The following is a 27997-nucleotide window of genomic DNA, read 5'->3' on the forward strand; positions in this document are numbered from 1 at the left end:
CCGAAGCGGAACAAAGATGGCGGCCGGCGTTCGCGCGCCCATAATGCTCCGCGGGAGGCCCAGGCGGCCGGGCGGTTCTTCCGGACTCGGGGCGGCGGCGGCGGCGGCCTCAGCTGGGCATCGCTGAGAGAGAAGAAAGAGGGCGAGAGGACCGAAACTTATGTGAGAGAAAGAGGGAACGGAAGGGCTTGTCCGTCGCGGTTCCCTTCTGCTAGAGGAGGAGGAGGAGAGCCATGAGGCGCCGGGCGCCGCCGACCTCCTTCCCGCTCCCCGCCCTGCTCCTTCTCCTGTTGGTCTTCGGGGCTCCCGAGTTGGGGGCGCTGAGGCACCCGGCCGCCCCTTCCCCTCGGCCCGCCCCACAGCACCGGGGCAGGCACCGGCCGCCGCGATACGGTGAGTTATTTGAGAGAGAAAGAGAGGCGGACTTCCATAGACCCTTCTTTCCCCCAGGCACTTTCAGGGTGCGGGGGGGAACTTGGGGGGGGGGGCGCCGCCAGCCAGACCTGCTCCCCCCCTCTCTTCAGGCTAATAGAAAATTTAAAATGAAGAATATGGGATATGTTGTGTTTGGCGGGGTTTGTGCTGGGAGAGTCTCAGGCTGCGCTTCGTGGCTGCTCCGAAAGCTGTGCTCTGGAGAAGGAAAGCCCAGCATCCGAGGTGTCTTTGGTGGGGCTTTGGGGTGGGCAGGTCGCATACTTCTGAACATGCCTACTCGGAAGTAAGCCCCAGTTCGTTCAGTGGGGACTTGCTCCCAGGTTTGGCGTGCCTAAGGTTTGCAGCCTGAGTCTTTTTTTCTCCCCACTCCCCCCACACCCCTTTGCTGAATTCATATAGTGGGTGTAGTGACTGGGTTTTGGAAACTCTGCAAACTGAGAAGCTGCCCAGTTCTTTCGGTTTGGTGGGGAGGGGGAAAACCCCAGCCAATCTTAAAGCTGATTGCACTAGAGCAGGGTTTCCCAAACGTGGGTCTCCAGCTGTTTTGGGGACTCCCATCATCCCTAGCTAGCAGGACCCAGCGGTCAGGGGATGATGGGAATTGCAGTTCCGAAACAGCTGGGCACCCAAGTTTGAGAAAGAGAGCAGGGCTGGGGAAACAAGTTGCTGCCTGGATGCCAGTTGGACTGCCAGTTTCCATCAACCCCCCCAGAGCCAGCGTGTCCAATGGCTAGGGGCAGTGGGAGTGGTAGTCCAGCCATGTCTCTCTAGGGCACATGTTCTTCTTCCCTGTTCTAGGAGCATGGAAGGAAAGATACACAGTGCTGATGTTGCATGAATGTTAATTAACTGTAGTGTTAAGCCTGTGAGGAAGTTCCTGGTTTGCCTCAGTGCTTTGTGGGAGGAAAAGGTTATTGTACAGAGGAAGGGGCTGCTCAGAAAGTGTTGTTGTATTTGACTACTATTACTAAGTCAAGAACTGTGGCTGCATATAGTACTGCCAAGCTCTCATTGTTATAGCTGTATTGGATTTGGTCATACAGGTCCTGAACCAGGTCCTGGAATGGGTGGTGGGCAGAATAAAGGCCCTTAAGCTTGAAACTGAATCCTTACAAGACCGAGCTCTTGTTGGAGGGGTGGCTGTGTATGGGAACTGAGCAGATTGCCTGTTCTGGATGGGGTTACACGCCCCCTGAAGGTTCAGCCACATGTGTCACTGGAGGTCCAAGTGGCCACAGTGGTTTTGACTGATATTCCAGCTATGATAGTTCTTCATCCAGGATAACCTCACTATTGGTAACTTTAATAAAGTGCTCTAATTGGGGCTTTTATTGAGGTTGTTCTGGTAGTTGTAACTGGCACAGTGTGTAGTTACTGACTAGATCAGCCAGCTGTGAGGATGTTACCCCTATTGCTTAAAGCAGGGACACCCAACTCCCAATAGACTGCAATCTACTCACAGTATAAAAAAACTGGCAGTGATCTACCCATTGTCGTTGGTTGGAACACAGTTGTGGAGCTTTTTTTAGGAAGCCAAAGTTGTGGAGCTTTTTTGGGAAAGCCAGAGATGTGGAGCTTTCATTTTTTTTGGGGGGGGGGTTGTGAAGGAGATCACTGAGGGGCCAAAGATCTACCAGGAATACCCCATGATCTACCTGTTGGACACGCCTGGCTTAAAGCATTACACTGGCTTCCAATTTGCTCCAGGGTCAGTTGAAACTGATGTTACTGTCATATAAAGCCCTGAACAACCTGGGACTGGGTTACCTAAGAGCATGCCTTTTCCTGTATAGGCCTGCCCGTTCTATGAGATCACTAGAGCAGGCCTTCCTGGTTGTCCTGCAGCCTGCATAACTTATCAGATGACAACCAGAGGAAGGGCTTTCTCTGCAGTGGTGTACAACCTTTGGGATCATTTCCCACTAGGTTTCAGGCAAGGTCCAGCCCTGCATGTAAAATTGGCATGTCTTGTTTTTATGGAAAACAGTGTAAACCATCCTAGAATTTTCAGTGAATAAATAATCACACTTTCATACACTGTAGAATTTCTTGTTGATAAATGACAATTGATGTTTTAAATAATGTACAATTCAGAATCATCACTTACATTTGTATCCCACATAGCAGATGGTGAGTGAATTGTGTGTAGAAATTGGGGCCTGTGATGAGTTGATTATTTATAACCTATGAGAAATTCAGGGATGTTGTAATAATCCTCTTCCCAAATGAATGAATGGATGAGTAATGGAGGCTACAACTGGTACTGTTCATGAAAGGTTTATGTGTGTATCTTTGCCTCTAACAGGAGTGCTCTTATTTGAACTCCCAGCATTCTCCTTCTCCAGGATGTTATCTTTCCTAAGGAGGAGAAGGAATTGTTAGGAGCAGGGGAAGGAGAATTTCCTTTGACTGGCAACTGGCTCCAGTGTGTGGCGACTTCCTAGCTCTAGGGTGATGATGTGGTAGCTGAGGGGTGGGGAGAGGGGGCAGCAGAGAGGGGGATAGTAAGGATTTGGGGTGGGGAGTGAGGGCAGCAGAAGTGTGGGGGGGGGAGGTGAACACAAAACAAAATGGATCAGTGAGGCTGAGGAAATAAGCAGACCAAGCTGCTTTGAAAGATGGAAAAGAGAAATAGGAATCTACCCCCTAATAGCTATTTCTGAACCCCTGGTGATTATCAGGGAGGCTAGAGGCTGCCAAGCCAAGGGGATCCCCAGCTAGGGGTAGCTCTGGAAGGAAAACTAGGTGCAGATTTCTGTATGGCTGCCAAGCAGGCAAGGTGCTAAAGACACTCTGCCCCAGATATGTACCTATGTGGCATGCAAATGCTCACTTCTGTCTCTAGCTTCCATCTCCGCTCCCCGCTTGGCTCCTGTTTCCTTTCTTGTCATTCCCCTCTTTATTCTGTTGCCGCTTCCTTTACTCTGCTTTCCTTTCCTCCGTGTTCCTATTATAACTATAACTATTATATTAAATATAGCACGGGATTTTTACATTTGTTGCATTTACAAAGAAGTTTGGAGATGCTACTGTATCAAAGCTGCATGCTGTTTGAAAGTGATGCAAAGCAGAATAAATCTGAACAATGTTGCAGAAAGAAGCCTATGCATATTCCAAGTTGTTCTTCCTTCCTTGCTTCTCCCCCACCTCTCACTGTCCTTTCCATTTCAGCTTTCCCTTCTTCACCACTCCTGCCTCTTGTTGCTGCTGCTTCCTCCTCCTCCCTGCACTCATAATCAAGAGCCAGGATGCTCATTTGGCTATAACAGTCAAAATGTGGCTCATACTGCATTTGCTCCCTGCTCTTTCGCTCCAGCACAAGTAGAACAGCTTTTTGGGTTGTTTTTCTTTTACTCCTCCCCTTTTCTTAAATATGTTTTGTACTTATCTGTATACCTTGGGAGTTCACTCTACTCTCTTGTTACCTTGCTTGTGTGTGTGTGTGTGTGTGTGTGTGTGTGTGTGTGTGTGTGTGGTGTCATTTGGGCTGTATAACAATGACACTCTTTTCTTCCCCTGAAGATTGGAAGCACTACTCTTTTCCTGTGGTAAGAGGCAAGTGGTGGCCATGTGATAAACAGCTGTCCCTCATCACCTAAGAGCTTCAATTTTGTATCTGCATGTGGGGAGTGGGGTGACACTGGATTGCAGCCTACAAAAAAAAAATGCTCATTCCGTTTTTGGGGCAGGGAAAGGAAGTTGCAGTCAATTTTTCTCTTTATTGTCAGTACTGTCTTTACACTTGTAGTTCCTAATTTCGCATGCAGCAATACACTGAAGCAATGTTGAAGTGCCACTAGCTCTGTGGAAGAGCATCTAACTTTGCATGCAGAAGTTCTCAGTTTGATACCGGTGGCGCTGTTTAGAACAGGCTTCCTCAAACTCAGCCCTCCAGATATTTTGAAACTACCATTCCCATCATCCCTGACCACTGCTCCTGCTAGCTAGGGATCATGGGAGTTGTAGGCCAAAAACATCTGGAGGGCCAAGTTTGAGGAAGCCTAGTCTAGTTTAGAAGAACATTGTCTCACAAGGCAGGGAAAGACTGACAAAGACTTGGGGGAGCTGCTGACAAACAATGCTGGGTTAAGTGGAAAAAATACCTGATTTGGCGTAAAGCAGCCACATATATTCATAGAACGATATCTTTTTAGTGCTCTTGAGTGTATTCTCATTTTGTGGGAAGGAATAGACAGGCAGTTGTAGGAGCAAATCCTGGTAGCTGATTACTTTTAAAAAATTCTCTGGAATGGGGTGTGGAGTGTCTGGTTTCATTTCCTGGTTTTGCCATAACTTCCAGTATAACAACTTGCGTTATGTGTACATCATGCTTCTTGGGCATGTGGTTTCCACACAACTCTCTTGAGAATAAAATCATTGACTTCTAAAGCACCTATTTCTGGGCTTGCTTGGAATAAAAAGACCTGTGAAAAATATTCCACACAAGAAAAACAGGCACTATTGCTTGAATGCAAGGGCATTCTCTAAATTATCTTTACCCTGGCCTTTGACAGTTAAAGTATTTTGTTTTGTTGGACCTACCTCTCTTGCTTGATTTATACTGCTCTGCTCCATTTGGAATGGTGTTGCTTGATTTATGGCTTCCCCTGATTTTAGATTTGTGTATTGTTGTAAACAACTCTGAGACCTTAAGTTGGAGGATGGGTAAGAAATCTTTAATAATAATAATAATAATAATAATAATAATAATATTTTTTTATTTATACCCCGCCCTTCCCGGTTCAAAAACTGGGCTCAGGGTAGCTAACAACAAATTTAAAACACTTTAAAACACTTAATTATAAAAGCAGCATAAAATACAGTATAAAAACATGAATACAATGAAATTCAAAAATCAATTAGATAATCCCCAGGGCTAGCTGGTGTCCTACTTGGGCCAGCGAGGAGGCCAGAGGAAAATCAGCTGTGAGGTCTCAGAGCGGGTGATCTTCATAAAAGGGGAGGGGGAGGGAAGAGAAGAGAAGGGAAGGGAAATAAAAGATCAGGCTGAATTCAAATTAAAGGCCAGGCGGAATAGCTCTGTCTTACAAGCCTGATGGAAGGAGGTTAAATCCTGAAGGGCTCTAGTCTCATGGGACAGAGCATTTCACCAGGTCGGAGCCATCACTGAAAAAGCCCTGGCCCTGGTGGAGGATAGTCTGACTTCCTTAGGGCCCAGGACCTCTAAACTATGGTTATTGGTGGACCTTAAGGTCCTCTGCGGGGCATACCAGGAGAGGCGGTCCTGTAGATATGAGTGCCCTAAGCCACAAATAAATAAAATAATGAGTGTTCAGACTATTTAGAGCTGAGCTATGCAATCTGCAAAACTCAGGTGGTGGTGCTTGACGGGACCACTTTTGATGGAGCTTGTAAGTGGCAGATTTGAATACTCTCAGTGTTAGCATGTTGGCCATAGGCTTTAGCATGACCTTCTCCCTGGGAGTGAAGTTTTGGACATTATTTTGTATAATCTAAACATTTAAAAATATTAAATGATATGAAGAAATGCTAACACAGAGGTCAATGTGTGTGTCAATAAAAGCATTCAATATGCTGCTAAATGTGTACATAGCTGTTAACTTTTCCCTTTTCTTGTAAGGAATCCTATTCGGAATAAGGGAATTTCCCTTTAAAAAAGGGAAAAGTTGACAGCTATGAAAGTATATCCTTCTCCTTTTGTCCAGTTGTTGAATTCTAAAAATAACTGCTTCCCTTGAAAATAATATTAAAATGTTATGCTTGCAGTAATAAATCAGCAGTTGTTATACCTGAAATGGACAGAAAATAAATGGAAACAAATTGATTTTAAATGTCACATTTTTAATTTATTTACGTAATGTGTTTGTTTGCCTTACGTATTAGTGGTTTAAACAAGCAAACATTTATAAAAGCCATTTGCAATTACTTTTGTAAATGCCAACTGTTATGGAAAGGTTAGAAATGGTTAGATTTTTCAGTTGAACTGATCTAAATACTGCTGCTCTTCGGAACAGATGTAAATAAGTCATTAACGTGTCTCAGTGTAGGTTATGATTAATAACAAGTAGTTTCTTGATCAGGTTTTCAGTCTTGGGCATATTATTGGTCTTGGGATACTATAGGCATGTGGAAGATGGATTTTGAAAGTGTGCACTACTTTAACTTGGGGTGGTTGCCTGGACTTAGATTCTTGACATAGATCAGCCTTTCTGGAGACTTCTAGATCCTAACTAGATACTATCTACCTTAGATACAAAGACGTGTGGTTGTGAGGTCTGATGATGGCTCTAAACTTGCCTTCTGTAGTACTTATGTACACTAATTGGAATAATGTGTAAATGGGATAACTCTGATGTTAATATTTGCCGCTTACATACAGAGATTGATGGCCAGTTAAGCAGTGGCAGGCTTAGTAACACATTTGGCAAAGGATGATTAATGATGTGGATGGCCAAAGTGGAATCTTTGAACGTGTAATTTGCATAAATACCTTTGGGGTTTAACAGAAGTTGAACATTTCTGCTAATAGGCTGATTCTAAGTTTCTTGCATATTTTTAACCCTCACGATGAAAATATCTATCCACAATGAACACCAGCAAAGTGTCAAGCGTTAGGTTTTATTGTTCTTGTTTATGATCAATTTGTTAGTACGGTAGGTTATATTCTTGCTTTGTGAAAAATGGAGAAGAAAGTGGGTTAGATGGCATAGACTAGAGAGAGATGAATTAGTACATCTTTATTGATAAAAGCTATGCATTAGAATGTGTTTCCTCAGCTCTTTGTGGAACTATATCTATCTATCTGCATTTTTTCAATGGATGTATTTTGTTTTATTTCTATGCTACAGTATAGTAATCCACACTCACCAGGATTTTTCTTGTCTATAGAATCAATTTGAATCTTATTAGAAACCTCTGGTTATATTTCTGAGTCACTGATTCAGACTAATGCTTTATCCAGGGGAACTTGATGACTGGAATGATGAAATGGTTCACTATTTAAGTAGTGGGAAAGGGGAATTCAAAAAATAACAAATTTTATGACTCTGTTTGGACATAAATGTAAACCATAGTTTCCTGCTATATGAACAAGCCATAGCAAATCTCAGGCTCAGGTTACATATTTCCACTTCCTCTTCCCCTCTCCTCTCTTATGGCTGCAAGGAGGTGCTTGTAAACTTCTACTTTGTTTTTCAACAAACCACAGTTCCCCACTGCATCTTAACTTGAGAAGCTGTGCATTACTTAAGCTCTAGGTAGTGAACCAGGATCAGAAGCCACAATTTGATCATTGTTGCTTCTCATGAAATAGAGTGAAAATCCCTCAAGTTTAGCTCCTCAAATTCAAACATAATGGAGAGCTGTGGTTCATTTAAAATTGGAAGCTAAAGTTCTGAGCGCCTACTTCATGTGTGCAAAAGCAGTAGAGCGACAGTGGAGTGTGTGAGCTTGAGGCATGCCATGGCTGATTGATGTGGTGGGAATTCTTGTCTTTTTATTACATCTAACAAGGACATTTTTCTAGCTGTTCTCTTGTTAAGCCTTCTATTTCTTCCCAACAGAGAATCTGGAATCTGTTCTCTCAGACTATGATATTCTTTCGGTGTCAAACATCCAACAGCACTCAGTAAGAAAAAGAGACCTGCAACCAGAATCCCATATAGAGAAACTCATAAGTTTTTCAGCATTGCATAGGTGAGGCATCTTTAGTGAGAAGTTTGACTTAATATTATCTTACTGATTCCCTTTAAATTGTTGATTTCTGTGTTTTTTTCTCTTTTTACGCATGCTTTTTTCTCAGTTCTGCTTTAATTTCAGTAATTGGCTTTTGTTTGCATTGTTGGGAGGCCTATAGATCAACAAATTTATTCAGATTATCATTAGAATTCTGTAGTGTACAGTTGCCCCAAGAAAGGTGTCCGTTCCCTTATTATTGAATGTTTACCAATTCTTATGCATTTGACTTTTTTGAGAAAGTAGAATAGCTATACACAGGAACAACTGTGGTAATTTGGGTTTCTGAACACCAAATCTTCAAAGAGGAAGAAAGAACTAAGAGTGTGGAATCATTACAATCAGCAGCTACTGCTCTCTTTTATAAATCTACTCTCCACTTCAGCACATACAATGTATTTAAGCAAAATTGTTCAATTTGTATTATGTATGAATTTTAGAGCATTAAGCACTCCCCTTGAACAAACACAGTAGGTAGAATCGACACACACATTAAAAAAAACCTTCTTTTTTAAAAAAGAGTGTTTTTAAAACTACATTGAATTTTCCATAAGGCTCACCATCACTATCTAGTGTCACATTGTATATTGTACTTAAAACACACTTAAAACGTATTATTTGCAGCTGTATGGCTGAGTCCAAAGACTCAAGGTGCCTCTGAGCTAGGAAAGGAGACAAGGGTTCGGCCTCACAGCTGTGCTGAGCCTCAGGGACTCAAAGCACCTCTCAAGCTCAACTTGATACCAAATGTAATATCCTAGTGTATTTGGATCCATTAAATGTATTTGGACACCAAATGTAATACCTCCGTGTGTTCGGATACATTAAAAATATATAGCTGATATAAATCTCAAAATGAAATGGAAGCAAATTCTTTTACAGGCATTTTAAATTATACTTAACTTCAACTGCGGACCATTTCCCCAAAAACTTTCAAGCACTTATAGTGAATGGCCAAGGCAAGGAAACTGAATATCAAGTACAGTGGCAGGAATTTTTCACAGGACATGTTGTAGGTGAGTATAATAAGTTGTTTTCGTTGGGGTGGGGCGAATATTACTGGATTTTTGTATTGTCATAAAGAAGTGTTGAATTAGATCTCGAACTGGCATTCTATATTATCATGAGAACTTCGGACATTGTTATTGGTTTTAAGGAAACTAACCAGACTATTTACAAATGGTGTCACATAGAAGTAAATGAGTTTATACCTATTTAAAATAATCCTTTGGGGGCTAGTTGGCAGATGATCTGTGTGAATCAGAACCTCAGAAGTTTAAATAATAATTCTTGAAAAATTGATCTGAAATGCTATCGTCTCTAGTATATATTTGTGCACGCACTGTTTTTCTTAAGGACAAAAAGATGTCGGAAGTCATTTGATCTATGGAATGAGTGTGGCTAGATGTGAAGTGATATGCTTGTGACTAGGAGGAAGTGGTTGTTAAATGTTACAGCTGATGCTCTGGGTTCGTACCCAAGTTTTCTTTCCTCCTCTCTCTTTTCCTCAGGTCAGAGCAACTCCAAAGTTACAGCACACATAGGTGAAGACGACTTCACAGTGAGGATCAACACTGATGAAGAAGAATATAATGTTGAGGTACACCTCTCTATTGGAATCTAGATGCAGACAATATGAACTTTCAGTCAGGTTGCTTCCCGTTGTTTAATATTTCTAGGGATGGAATTGCTGTTCGTTTTAACCCTATGTCAAATGTTTCTGCCAACTTTCTGTGGCTCTGTGGACTGATAGAAACAGCCATATTGACTGGGATGCTCATGTGAAATACTACATATGCAGGCAAAACTTACATTTGGTTTATGTCCTGACCGTGCTGTTCCTTGAGGCTGGTGAACTGAGGCCTTTTGGTCAACTAATCTATTTAGTCTGCAGTCCTATATACAAATATATATCTGGGGATAAGTCCCATTGAACTCAGGGGAGCTTCCTTCTAAGAAGACATGTATAGGATCACACTGTGAAAGACATACTTAGACATCTGTTTCTCTACCTGTAGCCCTTGTGGAGGTTTCTCAATAATACACAAGATGAAAGACTTTTGGTCTACAGATCAGAAGACATCAAGGATTTCTCACGATTGCAGTCCCCAAAAGTATGTGGCTATGTTAAAATGGAAGAGGAGGAGGAGCTTTTGGGTGGAGGGCTGAAGGAGAGTAAATTAAATAAAGGTGAGTGTTAAACTGCTTGCAATAATCTTTCGCAATCAAACTAGAATTTTTTACTGTACATTAATGCATGTAGTGAAGTGAGTCTTATGGACACCGAAGAGACAGAATGCATACTTCCTAGCACACTGAAAGAGACTTATATGTAATTTTTATTTAAGACAGGCATAAAAACGATTAGGGCCGAAGATTTATATGATCTGAAGAGAAACCAGAATATTCTGACTCTTTGATGTGGAGAGAGCTTTTTCCTTACACTTAAGCAAAGCAATTATTTCCGTATAAAAAAATGAATAAATAATGAGAATAATAATAAATGGACTTGCTGCCTTTGGCCTTCTTTATGATACAGTAAGAGAGAGATTTAAAAATTAGTACTTCTTTAGAAATATACTGGTGTGTATTAAGAACTGAGAGCTCTTTTCCAGGCTATGGTGTTATGTGATTGCTTTTTAAAAATACATCACAGTCCTTTAGTTTGTAAAAATAAAATAAAAATAATGTTGAACAACGTACCAGATTCAGCAAATAAAATCATTTTCTGAAAGCATAAGTTAAGGAGATCTTTCTCCTATTAAAATTTATTTAGTAATGTTATATGGTACATTGAAATTATCAAGGAAGTTGTTTTAATACAGTCATTTAGTTTCGCTAAAAAATAAAAATAAACATTCAGAGGTATGTATAATTGAAATTTATCCTCTTACATTTGGATATTTTCAACATGTTAAAAAAATGTAAATAATCTCAAAGACACAGTATGTCTCCTGAAAATCCTAACGGGGCCCTAGGTTCCACAGAAGTGCTTTGCGATGTTGCCCTATATTTGATTTACGTGTTTCCTTGTTTTCTACAACACTGAAGCTAAATAATTACTTTGTATACGGCACAGGTTTTAAAGATAATCTGTTAATGTAATACAGTGGTACCTCGGGTTACATACGCTTCAGGCTACAGACTCCGCTAACCCAGAAATAGTGCTTCAGGTTAAGAACTTTGCTTCAGGATGAGAACAGAAATCACTTGGGGTGGCGCGGCAGCAGCAGGAGGCCCCATTAGCTAAAGTGGTGCTTCAGGTTAAGAACAGTTTCAGGTTAAGTACGGACCTCCAGAATGAATTACGGTAAGTACTTAACCCGAGGCACCACTGTACTCAATTCAACATAAACAGGTCTTAAATGGTGACAGCAACTTGGTATCTCTTTAATTGTCACAATAGCAGATGTCCCTCGAAGAAAAAGAGCCACCCCAGACCCCTTGAAGAACACCTGCAGGATATTGGTGGTGGCAGATTATCGCTTCTTTAAGAACATGGGCCGTGGGGAGGAAAGTACTACAATTAACTATTTGGTAAGTGTTATTGTCTGCTCTTGATTCCTTGATGAAATATGTCAAAAAAACCTCTGTTGTAGTTAGAGAGCTAATAGAATGTCACTGTTAGACATAAGAAGAGTATGTTTAAGTATTATTTTATGGATATGGGTGTGTTTGTGTAAAGCCTGATTTGGGGTAGAGTGCAATAATTTCATTTCGCTTTTAATTTGTACACCGCCTTTCTATATTACTATGCACAAGGCGATTTGCAGCAACAAAATATGCAACAAGGAACACACACCGTATAATAATCTGATCCAATACAAAAAGTCACAATGAAGCATAACTTTAAAATGGAACAACTTAGTGGTACCTCGGGTTACAGACGCTTCAGGTTACAGACTCCGCTAACCCAGAAATAGTACCTCGGGTTAAGAACTTTGCTTCAGGATGAGAACAGAAATCACTTGGTGGTGGCACGGCAGCAGAGGGAGGCCCCATTAGCTAAAGTGGTACCTCAGGTTAAGAACAGTTTCAGGTTAAGAACAGACCTCCAGAACAAATTAAGTTAATAACCGGAGGCACCACTGTATATGGAATAAAAGTAATAATCAATAATCTGTTAGTACATAATAAAATTAAACTCTCAAAGCATCAGCAAATAATAATTAAATTGAAAATCGCTCTTAATAATTGCAATAAATAACTACTAAACTAAAAACACGAAAGCTCATACCAAGAACTAACTTAGTTGGTCTCTAAGGTGCTACTGGAAGGAATTTTTTTTGTTTTGTTACTTGGGGATACTGTTGATCCAATTTGATTTGCTGCTTCCTCCCACTATCTTGTATAATGTGTTTTAGCCTGAAGGGCTCTCCAAATGCTGAACAGCAGTTTAAAATATCATAACAATGTGTATTCTGAAAGGAAGCGATCATGGTGGTTGCACATGTTGCTTTAATTTTATCCTCTTCCACTCCCCCCCCCCCAAACCAACAACATTGGCAGTATTGCCTACTAAATCAGAGGTGGAGAACCTGGCTCGCTCCAGATATTGTTGGTCTCCGACTCCCATCAGCCCCCGCCAGCATAGCCAATGACCAGGAATGATGGGAATTGTATCAATCTGTGCCACAGATTCCCCACCCCTTGTACAGAACTTTGGAAACCTCTTTCAAAGCTCCTTGAAAGCTTCCCTTGGGTTTTTCTTTTCTTTTCAAGTGTTAAAATATGTTTCAGAATCTACTGACAAGAGACTGGATCTGAATAACTTCTCCCTTTTCTGTGCCTAGATTGAATTAATAGACAGAGTGGATGACATCTATCGAAATACATCATGGGATAATGCAGACTTCAAAGATTATGGCATACAGATAGATCAGGTATTTAGAAAATACTCTTCGGATAATGTTCAGATTTGATCACAGTGTATTTGTGTGTGTGTGTGTATACGTACGCACACCATTGAATGCAATGGACCTTATGAAAACATAGTCAATAGTAGTACAGAAGAGCAGGCTAGAGTGTCATTGATAAAATTCTTCATCAAGAGAAATCCAGTTCTGATGGTACACACGAACGATGTAAATCACAATTTTTTGCTTGATATGTTTAATTATACAAAGTTGCATCAACTTCTGGTTTACTGGAAATTCTGGGCAGCTTTCCATACACTCCCCCCCCCCCCATTTATAGTCAAAATTTTCTGCCTATAACTAGGATGTTCAACTTACAGTAAGTTTAAGGTGCATTCTGCACTGATTCCATTTAACGGCATGCTTATTAGGTGCACAGGGTAAGCAGAATTCTGAGCTAATTTTCTGAATCATCTGAATTATAAGGAGAAAGCAGTGTGTGTATCAAAAAAATTGCTTACTGAGGCATCTGAACTAAATTACTTAAATTATTTATATATCTTTTGAATCTAGATTATTGTTCACAATGAGTCACAACCTGTACGTTCCGGGGAAAGACACTACAACATGGCAAAAAGTCCTCTAGATGACCGTGAGGATGCTTGGGATGTGAAGGAGCTGCTGGAGGTAGGCTGCGTGGGTTCTATGATGGATACAATGTAAGGTAAAGGTAAAGATACCCCTGCCCGTACGGGCAAGTCTTGACAGACTCTAGGGTTGTGCGCTCATCTCACTCTAGAGGCCGGGAGCCAGCGCTGTCCGCAGACACTTCCGGGTCACGTGGCCAGCGTGACGAAGCTGCATCTGGCAAGCCAGCGCAGCACACGGAAACGCCGTTTACCTTCCTGCCAGTAAGCGGTCCCTATTTATCTACTTGTACCCGGGGGTGCTTTCGAACTGCTAGGTTGGCAGGCGCTGGGACCGAGCAACGGGAGCGCACCCCGCCGCGAGGATTCGAACCGCCGACCTTTCGATCGGCAAGCCCTAGGCGCTGAGGCTTTTACCCACAGCGCCACCCGCGTCCCGGATACAGTGTAAGCACCCCACTATTAGAAAGGCTTGTCTTTCTAATAAACTGAATGCTTACTACAAGTAATACCGCATGCTTGCTAAAAGTAATACTGTGCGTTAATTATTTTAATCCAAGAGGCTTATCTAGGAGACTCCAAGTACCCAAGTACTTTATTTCAGGAATTTTTTTAAACTACCTGTTAGTAACTACAATTTAAAAATGATTGAGGGCAAGTCACTGTTTTTAGACAAGGATGGTGGACCAGGTGATCGCTATTGAACGATGCTGCAATCTGCAAAGCTTGTTAACCGACAGTGTCTCATTTATGGAGTAAAAATTTTCTCTAAACTGTGTTTGGCACATTTCCCTCTTCACAGCAATTCAGTGCTGATATAGCAGACAGAGCTGCTCACGTGTGCCTTGCGCATCTCTTTACCTACCAAGACTTTGCTCTGGGTACTCTTGGACTGGCTTATGTCGGATCTCAAAGGCCAACCAGCCATGGAGGCATCTGCCCCAAAGGTAATGTTTTTTTTCCCATTTAACAAGTTTGCTTATTGTTTGTCAAAGTGCCTAAAGATAAGTGTACATCCAGGATATGTACTCTTTTAAAACGGGTTGGTGGTCTGTAGATTTACTCCTTATCCAGAGGCTGTTCTAGTGAGCAGGAGTTTTGCTCAGCATCCCTATTGCATTTGCAGTATAGCTTCTTCATTCATGGTACCCAAGTTAGTGGGACACATCATGGGTGGGCAAACTAAGGCCCGGGGGCCGGATCTGGCCCAAGCGCCTTCTAAATTTAGCCCGCGTGTTTTTACATGAGTAGAATGTGTCCTTTTATTTAGAATGTATCTCTGGGTTATTTGTGGGGCATAGGAATTCCTTCATCCCCCCCCCCCCAAAAAAAATATAGTTCGGCCTCCCACAAAGTTTGAGGGATAGTGAACCTGCCCCCTGCTGAAAAAGTTTGCTGACCCCAGTCCAACACTATGCGTTACTGATACTGTTAAGAGACAGATTATGCATTAATGAGGATACAGATGAGGGTTTTTTCCCCCGGGGGTCGTGGTGGTAAAGGGCTTGAACTGGAGAAAAACCTCAATTTCCCCAAAACGTCTGTCTTTCAGCTATCTAGCATATCGTAGCCACTGCTTATAAGAATGAAGTTCATGGTATGTGTCCACACACTCCAGTGTGCTTTAATAGACATGCAGTTCCTCCCCAGTGACTTGGTGGGGTTGTGCCTTGAGGCTACTAAGACAGGAAGCAATAATTTGCAAAAGAGGTGGTTTCAAATGTAGGCCTGTCTCTGCTTGTGAACATTTCACCTTCTGTCCAGTTCTTGCTCTGAATGCCACCCATGTCATAGGGTCGCCACCAGGGTTAGAGAATGTATTCATCTCAGCTGAATCTGATAAGCCACTGAGGACTGCAGATGTTCTCAATTTTAGGCAACAGGCAAGGTTATCAAGGCTGTGTAAATGAATCTTAAATGCTGTAACATGATTTTCTACCTTTTTTTTTAAAGCTTTTCCTAGTCCGAATGCTGGAAAGAATGTATACCTCAACAGTGGCTTAACCAGCACAAAGAACTATGGCAAAACTATCCTTACAAAGGTATTGTGGGAAGTGGTTTCTTAACATGCCTTACAATTCCCTTAGTAGCTTCTGAGTTGATGCCCTATTAGATCTATGTTTTATTTGTCCAGTTGGTTATTTTCAGTTGGTTTCAAAGCTTGTTTTCTGTAAGTCCTGCTTGATATTTTTGAGTACCATAGTTACCTCTGTGAGCAATTCTGTCCCTCTTTGGAAAGCTTTTGACCTTTTGGTGCCATTGTCAATCTGTCTCTTGGCCCTTCTCCAATTGTGCTGTGAGATGAAATTCTCTCTTACACTTCAAAGCAAGCTTTGGGCATCTTTCTTTAAAATGTTTATTTTCTCCATACATGTCCAGTATTAATTCAAAAAGGATTGTTTAATTAGCTCCAATTAGACACATCTTTTTGCTTTTATTAACATGGGTTAGTGAGGAGTTCTGGTGTTGCACTGCCGTTTTCAGTTGTGTCATCACTGCCCACCCCCTTCCACTTGAAGACATGATTATGAATTATATTCACCTTTTGCTGCACCAATAAAATTTGAAGAACTTTAACTACCACTAGTGAGCAATCTGGCCATTTCTTGTGTTAAAGTAAAATTATCTGGTAGTCTTACATTTATAATACAGGTATTTAGAGCACTACACACTTCATTAGCTTCTCAAAGGCAGCCTATAAAAGACTGTGTGATGTTAGCCCCAGCTACTCTGCGTGCCTCCCAACAGATTAAAAACAGAATAAAACATCAAACATTAAAAACTTCCCTAAATGAGCATGCTTCTTTTGTGTATATATTTTTATAAGGAAGCCGATTTGGTTACAACTCACGAGCTGGGACACAACTTTGGGGCAGAGCATGATCCTGATGGCTTGCCAGAATGTGCCCCTACCGAAGATCAGGGAGGAAAATATGTTATGTACCCAATTGCTGTGAGTGGTGATCATGAAAACAATAAGGTATTTTTTAAAATCATCTTTCTTTCTCTTTCTCTCTCTACCTGTGTGTGTGTGTGTGTGTGTGTGTGTGCGCGCGCGCACGCACGTATGAGTGTGTGCATGCATATATTACAAACCTATGTAGGCAACTTGGTTCCCTACATATGGTAGTGTTGAATGGAAAAGGGAAGGAACCTGGAGGTCATTATTTTACTTAATATTTGCATTGTCAAACTATTTAAAAAAAAATTATTTTGTAAGGAAGGACCAGTGTGGCAGAGGTTAAGAAAAGGAATGGACAGAGGAAAAGATGTCAAGCTGTAGATCAGGTTGTGGATGGAAGAGGAAGGCTAAGACCTAGTATACATGGGAGTTATATGCCAACCAAAGTGTCTACTCTGCTTTCTGAGTTTTCACCAGATACACTTGTTTCCTTTGAATTTGCAGGCAAGAAGGCTGCCGATGAGAAAGGAATAAAAAAAATTACCAGTTGAATTCCATACCATATTTTGCACTTGTGCGGCAAAACTAATAATTATGTATAGGTTCGCACAATCCTGAATTAGTAGCTCTCTCGCCACTAATTTGTTTCTTCCTCTTCTTATTGACACTTTCAGATGTTTTCAAGCTGCAGTAAAGAATCCATCCTTCGGACTATTGAAGCCAAGGCGCCAGAATGCTTCCAAGAGCGCAACAACAAAGTATGTGGCAACTCCAGAGTGGATGAAGACGAGGAATGTGACCCAGGCCTCTTGCGTCTGCATGTTGATCCTTGCTGCACATCTGAGTGCAAGCTGAAGCCAAATGCCAAATGCAGGTGAAAGATATTTCCTACAAAAGTGGGAAATGTGGGGCTGGCAAGAGAGTTTGTTTTCTTTTTTTTCATAGTTGAGGAAACACATGATTATGCTTGTTTACTTTTATGATGCTGTTTATTTTAATAACATACATTGTGTGACATGAGTTTAGTGAACAAGAGGCTAGTCCTTTGAATGAACTCTGATAGTTCATATGTCTGCATTATTGAATTGTTGGTTGTCAGCTACTTAACTCGTAGCAAAGATGTAATTAAGTATTATGCCTCCTTTTTATTACTGGTGGGGTAATTGGTGATTGCATGTCTAAATTAAGTGTATAGATAAATATTTTAGAACTGCAGTGTGTGTGTGTGTGTGTGTGTGTGTGTGTGTGTGAGAGAGAGAGAGAGAGAGAGAGAGAGAGAGAGAGATAAAGAGACATTTCTGACCCTTCTTTCTGCTACTACTTTGGGTTTGTAATCCTGAATATTCAGATGTCTAAGTTTATTCTTTCTCCCTTCTCATCCCCTAGTGATCGCAATAGCCCCTGTTGTAAAGGATGCCAGTTCGAAAGCGCACAGAAAAAGTGCCAGGAAGCCATCAATGCCACCTGTAAAGGAGAGTCCTATTGCACAGGTACATCACTGTAGTTGTTAGTTACTCATTCACTTTTTGTCTTACGCATGTTTAAAAAAGTGCGTGCCTGTGCATCTTTTGCTCTTTCCTAATTTCCATTTCCATCAGTACAGCGTGTTTACCTTGTTTTGGAATAATGGGAGTTACTTAACCTTAACGACACATTTTTAAGGCTGTCCGAAGAAAGGTGCATTCTAAGAGATGCATGTTTCTGACTTGGGAATCACCTGGCTGGGGGGGGGGAGTGTTTGCATTAATGTGTGGCATTGCAATAAAGCAAAAATGCTTTGGCAGGCTGCTGATTCTGGGATGTTAAACATAAACAGGCCTTTCCTATAGAACGTAAGAGTGGAGCCTTTTTGGCTCTGGGAACCAGATCTTTATCTGGATCCACTCCCATTGGCCAACTTTGACAGGTGCCATTGGAGTTGTTCATCCTGTACAATGGTATCTCGGGTTAAGTACTTAATTCGTTCCAGAGGTCCGTTCTTAACCTGAAACTGTTCTTAATCTGAAGCACCACTTTAGCTAATGGGGCCTCCCGCTGCTGCCGCGCCGCTGGAGCAGGATTTCTGTTCTCATCCTGAAGCAAAGTTCTTAACCCGAGGTACTATTTCTGGGTTAGCGGAGTCTGTAACCTGAAGTGTATGTAACCCGAGGTACCCCTGTATTTAGCTCTTTGGGCTGTGCTGATCATAGAATTGGCAAAGTCCTTTTTTCTTATGGCCATCAGCAGATGGGAAGCAGGGGCTGGGGGCGAGAAAGAAGCCTGCTTTTTGCAGGCATCAGCTGTGTGAGGGAGATGTCCTTCTTTCAGTGGATGCCTGCAAAATCTAGTGTTGCCTCTTGGCATCTGTAGTAGGAATCTTCTTGAGGGAAGTCCTTCAGAGAGACTTGCTGTGTGAAGGAACTTGTGAGGATCTCTTACCTGTCCTTAGCAAGCCATAGAAATCCTAAACATGTCTGCTCAGAAGTGTGTCCTGTTAAATATACTGGGACTTCATCCCAGGTAAATGGGGTTAGGATTGCAGCCTTACTTTGTTTATTTCCAGATATTCGTATCCTGATGCAAGGCTAATTCTCACTAAATCTCTTCATAGGCAATAGCAGTGAATGTCCTCCCCCAGGGAATGCCCCAGATGACACTGTCTGTGTGGATTTGGGCAAGTGCAAAGATGGCTCATGCATACCCTTCTGTGAGTGGGGGAAGAACCAGAGTTCATGCGCCTGTAATGGTAAGGAGGGGGTTCCCTTACACAATGAGCCAGGGCTTACTTGACATTGAAAACTGATTGCTCAAGCCATAGACATAGCAAAGTGAAGGAGAGCAGCATGCATTTTCCCTTTAGAGCGCTGTTTCATTAGCTAGAGATAGGTAAGGTCTCCTGTTAACAGGCACTAATATTGTCTGTGCTGGGGTCAGGTCAGGTAACAGCTTGAATGAACTGCCAGACTTTGTTTAACTCTCATCATCCCTAGCTAGCAGGACCAGTGGTCAGATTATGGGAATTGTAGTCCAAAAACAGCTGGAGGCCCAAGTTTGGGAAACACTGTTCTAGAGCTTTGGTCAGATGGTAATGGTAAGTATTTCTCTGCCAGTGCAACGAAGCTGTCTTATATCAAGTCAGACTATTGGTCAATCTAGCTCAGTATTATTGGTAGCAGCTCTCAGGTTTCAGGCAGGAATCTTTTCCAGTTGTACCTGGAGACACCAGATAGAATATTTGGCCTTTTGCATTCAAGGCATGTGCTCTATGCCCTTCCCCAGTTCCCTGCCTACTTGTTTACTTCTTGACCTTGTTTATGTGGCAGTGCTAGTACTTTCCAGTGCCACTCTTTGGAATAGTTGAAATAAAATGTTTTATTTGGTGGTGGTGTTACTTGGGACTGATTGGTAAGGAAGCTTTAAATATCTGTTGCAGGGGGACTAACCCTTTAATATCTCCATTTTACTCTGGGTTTAATGAAGTTCCTTTTTCCTTCTTACCAGAGTGGAGGGTGCTGCTTCTTATAAATTTTAAGTTGTTATCTGTGTTTGAGTACCATCAGGAACTTGTTCATAAAATAGTGCGGTCTTCAAGAGTAGACTAATGAATTGAAAAGCTGTATGATCAGCAAAGGGAAATTACTTTTTCGTAAAGGAGTAATGCATAAATATCCCAAAAGCTAACTATGAAGTTGCATGTTTAATTTCAGAAACGGATAACTCTTGCAAGGTCTGCTGTCGAGACAAGGATGGGAGATGCAGCCCAACCGTTGATGACAACCGGAATTTCCTGTATTTGAGGAAAGGAAAGCCATGCACTGTGGGATTCTGTGACATGAATGTGAGTGTATACAGGGTTAGGATAATATTTTTCACCTCCTCAAAGCATACTGGTGCAAAATCAGAAAATAGATCACTGTGAAATTTTGTTCTTGTGGCATCATGTCCTAAAATTGGTCCCAGAGTGAAACCAAAATGGTCAGCTTAACACTGTTGCTGTGGTTTTTGCATCATTTGCCTATTTTCTGGTTCTTCCCACTATCCCATCTACCTTTCCCCCCTTTCTCTTTATCAATATCCATAGAACCACTCAAGTAGTTTCATATACCATATGGGACTTTAGGCAGATTTTTGAGCAGTTTGTGTTTATTTAAACTGGCCACCTAGAGCAAAGTGTCCAGTTAACACCCATTGACACTACTTAATTTCCTAAACAACGGTGTGAATCTGCTCACTAAACAGTGTTAGTTTTACAGCTAAATAGAACATGATTTACTGTGTGTCATTTTTATTACCATGTTTTGCATCTATGTTGCACTGTGTACATTTTGCATTATTTTTTTTTAAGCTATGGAGGGAAATGTATTTAAAATATTCTCATATAGGATCTCTTGTGACCAGTACCCATGGCAGTTTGATAGATTAAGTACAGTGGTGCCCCGCAAGACGAATGCCTTGCAAGACGAAAAACTCGCTAGACGAAAGGGTTTTCCGTTTTTTGAGTCGTTCCGCAAGACAAATTTCCCTATGGGCTTGCTTCGCAAGACGAAACGTCTTGCGATTTCTTGCGAGTTTGTTTCCTTTTTCTTAAAGCCGCTAAGCCGTTAATGGCTGCTAATAGCCGCTAATAGCTGTGCTTCGCAAGACGAAAAAACCGCAAGACGAAGAGACTCGCGGAACGGATTAATTTCGTCTTGCGAGGCACCACTGTATTGGAATATAAGAAGCTGCGCACTGGGATATTCATCTTTTCTTCTCCCTGCCCACCATGTAAACTCCATCCTCACAAAAAAGAAATACTCAAATACTGATAGATATTGAGTAGACTATAATACTTGCTTTTCAACACCTATGCTTGGTTGGTAAACTATAAATATTCATATTTGGGAAATAATCAAATTGGTTCCTTGTTTGCTTAGAAAATCTTTCTCTTAACTCAGTATATCTGGCAGAGGCAAATACATTGGTAAAATTCAATTTAAATTTGAAAAACCACTGTTTTTTATGCATTATGATCTACTGTTCAAACAAAACAAAATTACTTTTGGTTATGCCTAAAGTAGGCCTTCAGATTCCAGCTGAAGTGTTCCACCTACACAATATTCCTTGCCCTTTCCTCACAGTGTGACATGTGGCTGATGCTCTTGGTCACACTTGTATTGAGCTCATAGTCATTTCATCCGGGGAAGAAAAGCCCCTTTTAAATAAAGTTCTGTATTTCTGCTCATGCCCAGCTGCAGTCTTAATTCACATCACATATTTTCCTTCCAGAAGCTTCTTCAGTGTAACAATAGCATTGCCAAAACAAATTGACTCTGTAAGTTCCTACCAATTCATGCTGTGGTTTGAGCCAAAATATTAGGTGATAATTGACACCCAAGCACATAAAGGGGCTTCCTCCCGATCTTTACATACCCTTAAACCATAACTCAGTCCCTCAAGATGGAATGACTGAAATTTACATTGCATAAAATGGCTTTCTATGAAACATTATGTCTTGCAGGGTAAATGTGAGAAGCGTGTGCAGGATGTGATCGAGCGGCTTTGGGTTTTCATTGAGCAGCTAAGCATCAATACGCTAGGTAAGCTTCCCTTGAAATCCATAAACCTGTTCTTAACCTTGCTGTTCTGCATTCAGTGCCTTTATCTTTTGATTTCAGAGTGTGAGCATTGAAAGCAGGTGTTTCGATCACTGATTTTGATGTCACCACAGGTAGTGGTACTTAATGTTGTTTTTTAAGTGGTAGCAGGAAAGTGCAAGACTGTACTTCAAGGTGTGTCTGAAGATCATACGTTGCCACGCTGAGAAGATGGTTCAGGCCTCATGATCAAATCTAATGAAAGTGGGTGCAATACAACTTGTATGGCAGTACAAAGCATATTGCTGAATACTTAAGTGACCTTGGTAACACAACACGAACACAGGTCATCTTTGCATATTGTAGTTGAACTGTAGCCCATTTTGCTTTAAGGTTTATTTTCTAAGCATTTATATGTTGAGAGTAGAAGAAATCAAACATTGCCTTGCTTGGTCAGGCTGGGATCTGTTTGGTGAGAGTTTGCTAGCAGAGCATGAAGGAGATGGCTGTCACACACACACACACACACACACACACAGAGAGAGAGAGAGAGAGAGAGAGAGAGAGAGAGAGAGAGAGAGAGAGAGAGAGAGAGAGAGTATCCTTCCATGGGAAATTTGGACACAAGAGTTCAAATTTGCCTATCTTGGCAAACAGTTGTTGATGGGCCTGAAATTGTCTTTAAAGAAATTAAAAGCTGCCTAAACTAATGGTAGCCACCACCACCACATCTTGTGACCACAAATGACTGACTTGATGTGTACATGCATGCACTTGTTCAGTGTAACAAACAACATTGCAGTGTGGAATACTCCACTCTTTTAGCAGCTGTGCTTTACACCCGAACACTCCCTTCCATTCCATTGGACTGTGTTTGAGGGGTGGTTCCCTCCTGTTTCTTTCTGTATTTTTTTATTTCTGAAAACCTTGGGGCTCCTCCAAGTCTTCTGATATCATCTCAGTAGCTCCATAAAGAAGCAGTTTGGAGACTGGGTTCACTATTAGCATAGAGGGAATCAAGAACTCCACCCCCTCCCCCATTTTGAACTTGATAGTAATCAATTTCATTGGGTGATGCTGGGTCCTGGTACTAGGGGAGGGACACTTTATTCCATGCTTTTATAATGCTCAGATTGAAAACAAATCTTCAGCTTATAAAAGAACAGAATAAAGAAAGAACTCCCTCCCATAGTATGAGGAACCCAGCATCACCCAATGAAATTGATTACTAGCAAGTTAAAGTATATTTTACATTTGTGGAGATAAAGCTCATCAATTGGCTTAGCTGAGTTATTTATTAAATGCTTATTTCGTGCCGGCAGCATGCTATGGCACTGTACAGATTAAAATACTTAGAATGTTAGATCCAATACTGATAAGGTGAAGACAATTTGGTCACACTTAATTGATTTCTGCATGTTTAGTTAAGAAAAGAATTCAGAGTAGTCTCTGAGAATGAAACTATCAGCTGGTTTAAGTCACAGAAAGGAAACACATTGTAGAATCTCTTTCAGTAAAGTTATGTAAAAACACTTTTTTAAGGCCAGTTAACTTGCTTGTGTATAACTTGTTTCCCCCTCAGCACAGATAAAGTAGATTTCCAGAGTTAAAATGGCAGTAAAAAAGATCAACTGTTGTAGGGCAGAATTGAAATAGTTTAATTAAAAACAACACCTACAGAAGTCTTGGAGAACTAAGAGAACACTCACTTGCAATTCCACAACATTGGGAAATACAGTAACATTTAAACATTTTGAAGATAAAGCATTATATCCAACTAAGTCATAATCAGTTGTACTCATGAACATTTTCTTGGGTTTTTAAATTCATTCTGATCAACTTTAGTCCATTTCAGTGGGTCTACTCTGATTTAAAAACAAGTCATTCAGAATTGTATCTACTGAACAAATTATATGATCCTGTGACAGCAGATGGACTAGCTACCGCTTGAAAAATATTTGTAGAATTCTTAACACTGGACCCAAATATATTTTGTCTGCCTCTGAAATTGGGTGTATCTCTTTTTTTACAGGAAAATTTTTAGCAGACAACATAGTAGGATCTGTGCTTGTATTCTCCTTAATATTTTGGATTCCTCTAAGCATTCTTGTACACTGTGTGGTAAGTTTCAATTACAAACCTCATGAAACAGATGCCTTTGATTTAAGTGTGGGCAGAAATTAAAGAGAGGTGTTTATATTTTGCTTCATTTATTAAACACAATGTCCTGGTGAATATACTTGAGCTTTACTCATGATAGTGGGTAGTTAAACATTTAGGGAAAGTTCTACCCTGAAGTTAATTGGAGTGGACAGGGGTGGGTGTCTTCCATAGCTGACTTGTTACATTTCCCTCTTTTTAATAGGACAAGAAGCTGGATAGGCAGTATGAAGAGAACACCAAATCTCTCTTTGGCCCCAGTGTAAGTTTGCTTTTTGCTGAATAATGTTTTCATTATCCTATTTGTTACAAAACAGATATAACAGAGGCTTGCAGAGACTTCTCAGTACTGAGAACTATTCATGATGTTTAGGATGAACAAATTTCCATGGAATAAATGTATCTTCCAGAAGTTGATACACTTTTAGTAAACCACACTGGAAGTTTTGTAGAATTGTGGTATATACATCTTTTCGTTTTAAAGTCATGAACTTGCTTTCTGTTCAGCTGAATGCTCTAATTTTGTAGTACAGTGGTGCCCCGCAAGACGAATGCCTCGCAAGACGGAAAACCCGCAAGACGAAAGGGTTTTCCGTTTGCGAGTTGCTTCGCAAGACGAATTTCCCTATGGGCTTGCTTCGCAAGAAGAAAGCCCATAGGGAAATCTCCGGGGACCTCTTTTAAATGCTAGCGGTGGGGAGCAAAGCCTTTCCCCCCCCTCCGGCCTTCAGAAGAGGTCCAGGAAGGCCGGCGGGGGCCGAAAGGCTTTGCTCCCCACCGCCAGCATTTTAAAAGCAGTCCGGGATAGCAGGGAAGCGCTTCCCGCTATCCCGGACGGCTTTTGAAGGCAGGCGGGGGGAGCAAAGACTTTTGCCCCCCCGCCGGCCTTCAGAAGAGGTCCTGGACCTCTTCTGAAGGCCGGCAGGGGCCGAAAGTCTTTGCTCCCCCCTGCCTGCCTTCCCGGGGGCTTTTAAATCGCCACGGACAGCGGAGAAGTCCTCCGCTGTCCCGGGGCGATTTTAAAATGCCGCCCGCCAGCATTTTAAGATCGCCCCGGACAGCGGAGAAGCCCTCCGCTGTCCCGGGTTTTTTAAAATGCTGGGGGTGGGAAGAAAAGCCCTTGTCCCCCCCCCCAGCCTTCAGAAGAGGTCGGGGGACAGACTGTCCCCGGACCTGGTCTGAAGGCGGTTTCCATAGGAACGCATTAATTGATTTTCAATGCATTCCTATGGAAAACCGTGCTTCGCAAGACGAAAAACTCGCAAGAAGAAAAAACTTGCGGAACGAATTAATTTCGTCTTGCGAGGCACCACTGTACTAGGAATTCCTGTTCCCAGGGCATTTACACTTGTTTACTCTCATTATTTGGATTCAACTTTATTTGAATCAGCTAGTGCTAGTGATAGACGGAAAGTTCTGAGCACCAAAACATCTATACCCCATACTCCTCCAACATGTCAAAAAGATATTGAAGAGATGAAACTGAAGTTACTTCAAGATCCTACAGTTCATAGTACATCATAATTATTAAAGTAACTTGCTCCTCTGCCACTATGGATGCCAGGATTTGTATCTCCCAGAATTCTGGGATTGGTAGTGCTAGTCAGTCCTCTGCCATCTGTGTTGAATCTTAGTACTGCTTGGTAGCCACCTTAGCTACAGAGCATTTGTGGACAGCTTGTCCAGAGATTGAAGAGATCTGGCACTGTGTTTTCGGCCACCAGTATTGTTCCATAACTGTGCAGCTTGTTTGTGTCCTTGCAGAATGTTGAGATGTTGAGCAGCATGGATTCGGCCTCTGTTCGAATTATCAAGCCGCCTCCTGCCGTGCCATCGACTAGCCGGCTCCAGCCCCTGCAGCCTATTGCACCAGTCTCTGTGGCAGCGGTGGTTCCGAAACTGGACCATCAAAGAATGGACACCATTCAAGAGGATCCTAGTACAGACTCTCACATGGAGGAGGATGATTGCTTTGATAAGGTTCCTTTCCCAAACAACAGCACAACTGCCAAGTCGTTTGAGGATCTTACAGATCATCCTGTCACAAGGAGTGAGAAAGCATCGTCCTTCAAACTGCAACGCCAACACAGAGTGGACAGCAAAGAAACGGAATGCTAGTCTCTAGCTGCCTTTGGAGCTGCTGGCTCTGATGTGCAAAAATCATGTTCAATTTGATGAACTAAAGCCATTTCATTATAGAAATATATTGTATGTGTATATATTGTATTGGAAAACAGAAACAAGGAAGTGACCTACTGCAGATGCTGGCCATGTGTATGATCTTCTTTAGTTTCAGTGTGAGTGCTATGTACACACAGACTCAAGTGTACTGAAACTTTTTGAATTTTTTTTCTCTTGTAGTCTTGATTTGAACATTTCCTTCAGCCTGTGGCATCGAGGCATAATCTGCCTAATACCAATTGTTTCTTAGTATTTTTATAATGTGCCTTTTTGTAGTTGAACAGCACTGCAAAGTTTTTAGAATACAGAAGCCCCAATATGTAGTGATTTACCTTCTTGTATTTCAGCATTCAGCAGTATTTTTCTTTTAAGATGGAAAAATGAGGTGAACATTTTAAATTAAGAAAGACTTATGAAGTGTTATGGGGGGGGGGTTAAGGTAACACAGCAAATCTGATAAATGTTTTCATGGTCGTTTGAAACAGGACTTTTAATTATGCAATTTTTGACCAGAAGCTAGTAGAGACCTAAGCAATGTTAAAAGTTCCATTTATTTCAGCAGGGCTTTAAGGGCACATGACAATGTCATGGATGATGGCCTTTTTCTACAAAACCAAGTGGGTAAAAATGTGCATTGAAACTTTACTCCTTCAGCTGTGTGGGGAGATGATTTTATTCTAGCAAATTGCTGCCTGCCAAAATTTGATTAAAAATAGTGCTGCTGATTGTGGCTTTCATGTGATACAAATCTAGAAAGGAGATGTCATGAAAGCATATAGATGTGTAATGAATAGAGTTTTTTGCTTGTTTGAAGGGGTGAGGTCCAAACAGAGTTCCTGTCCCCTTCCCCAAGCAGCCTGTCTTATATGGATGGTTTGGACACCTCCTGAGATCTGTAAGCAATAACACCACCATGTTGGTTGCTGAATTCATGTGGTCACTCCCTACCCTTTCTTATAGTTGGGGGTGGTGTTGAGACCCTGCAAAGTTTTTTCCCCTTATAAATTGGCAGGAGGAGAATGATTTCAATATTGGGGCCTGTGACTATAGAACTGCATGGACCGAAGAAAGTGGTGTTACTGCTTAAATAACTATTTTGCAACATAATCATGTCCTACATTAATTTGTGTAAAATGTACACATTTAATAGCTGCATCAAAAGCCAACAAAGTATATAAAAAAATCCTCAGTTATGAAAGACTTGTATTTTTTCATATCTGATCAACCAAGCCTGTGACAAATGTGTCTTTTTCATGGATATTTGTTACACTAATACTTGAACTTGTGCCCTTTTGGTATTTGTATCTATAGTCTGTTTTTAGATTTCTTACTTAGCAGTAAAAATTTGTGTGAGAAGTGAACTCCCAATACAATGTAATAAAGTGATTTTTATACCTCTCCTTAAAAGCGCTGTGTGCAAGCTGACTTCTCTTTGTAGTAAATGCACCTTCTGTAGAGGTGTGATCTAATCAAAGGTATATTACCATGATTGCCTGTAATAAACAAAGAATGGATTAGTTATGAATTCAGGTACTGTTCTTCCCT

General features: G+C 41.4%; 2 protein-coding genes across 4 annotated transcripts in view; one reads left to right on the plus strand and one right to left on the minus strand.

Moving 5' to 3' along the window:
- Positions 1 to 27977, plus strand: ADAM17 (ADAM metallopeptidase domain 17). Of its 2 annotated transcripts, none has more exons than XM_028722511.2 (19): positions 1 to 393; positions 7980 to 8112; positions 9034 to 9167; positions 9663 to 9751; positions 10170 to 10341; positions 11558 to 11688; positions 12945 to 13034; positions 13581 to 13694; positions 14457 to 14601; positions 15608 to 15696; positions 16482 to 16634; positions 17231 to 17430; positions 17943 to 18046; positions 19147 to 19281; positions 20243 to 20373; positions 22036 to 22114; positions 24144 to 24232; positions 24477 to 24533; positions 26036 to 27977. In XM_028722511.2, exons 1-19 carry the CDS (start codon positions 234 to 236, stop codon positions 26387 to 26389), a joined length of 2559 nt encoding a protein of 852 aa, XP_028578344.1. In that variant the 5' UTR covers positions 1 to 233; the 3' UTR covers positions 26390 to 27977. The 2 variants fall into 2 exon arrangements, with proteins under 2 accessions (XP_028578344.1, XP_028578345.1); XM_028722512.2 differs by having other exon boundaries at positions 11561 to 11688.
- Positions 23746 to 27997, minus strand: part of IAH1 (isoamyl acetate hydrolyzing esterase 1 (putative)) — a 15244-nt gene continuing 10992 nt past the window's right edge. For both annotated transcript variants that reach the window (XM_028722513.2, XM_028722514.2), the window contains one exon: positions 23746 to 27945. The gene's annotated coding sequence lies outside the window, so the exon portion shown is untranslated. The remainder of the gene's footprint in view (positions 27946 to 27997) is intronic.

The sequence above is a fragment of the Podarcis muralis genome, chromosome 3 (assembly GCF_964188315.1).
Source record: "Podarcis muralis chromosome 3, rPodMur119.hap1.1, whole genome shotgun sequence".
In the NCBI taxonomy this organism is placed as follows: domain Eukaryota; kingdom Metazoa; phylum Chordata; class Lepidosauria; order Squamata; family Lacertidae; genus Podarcis; species Podarcis muralis.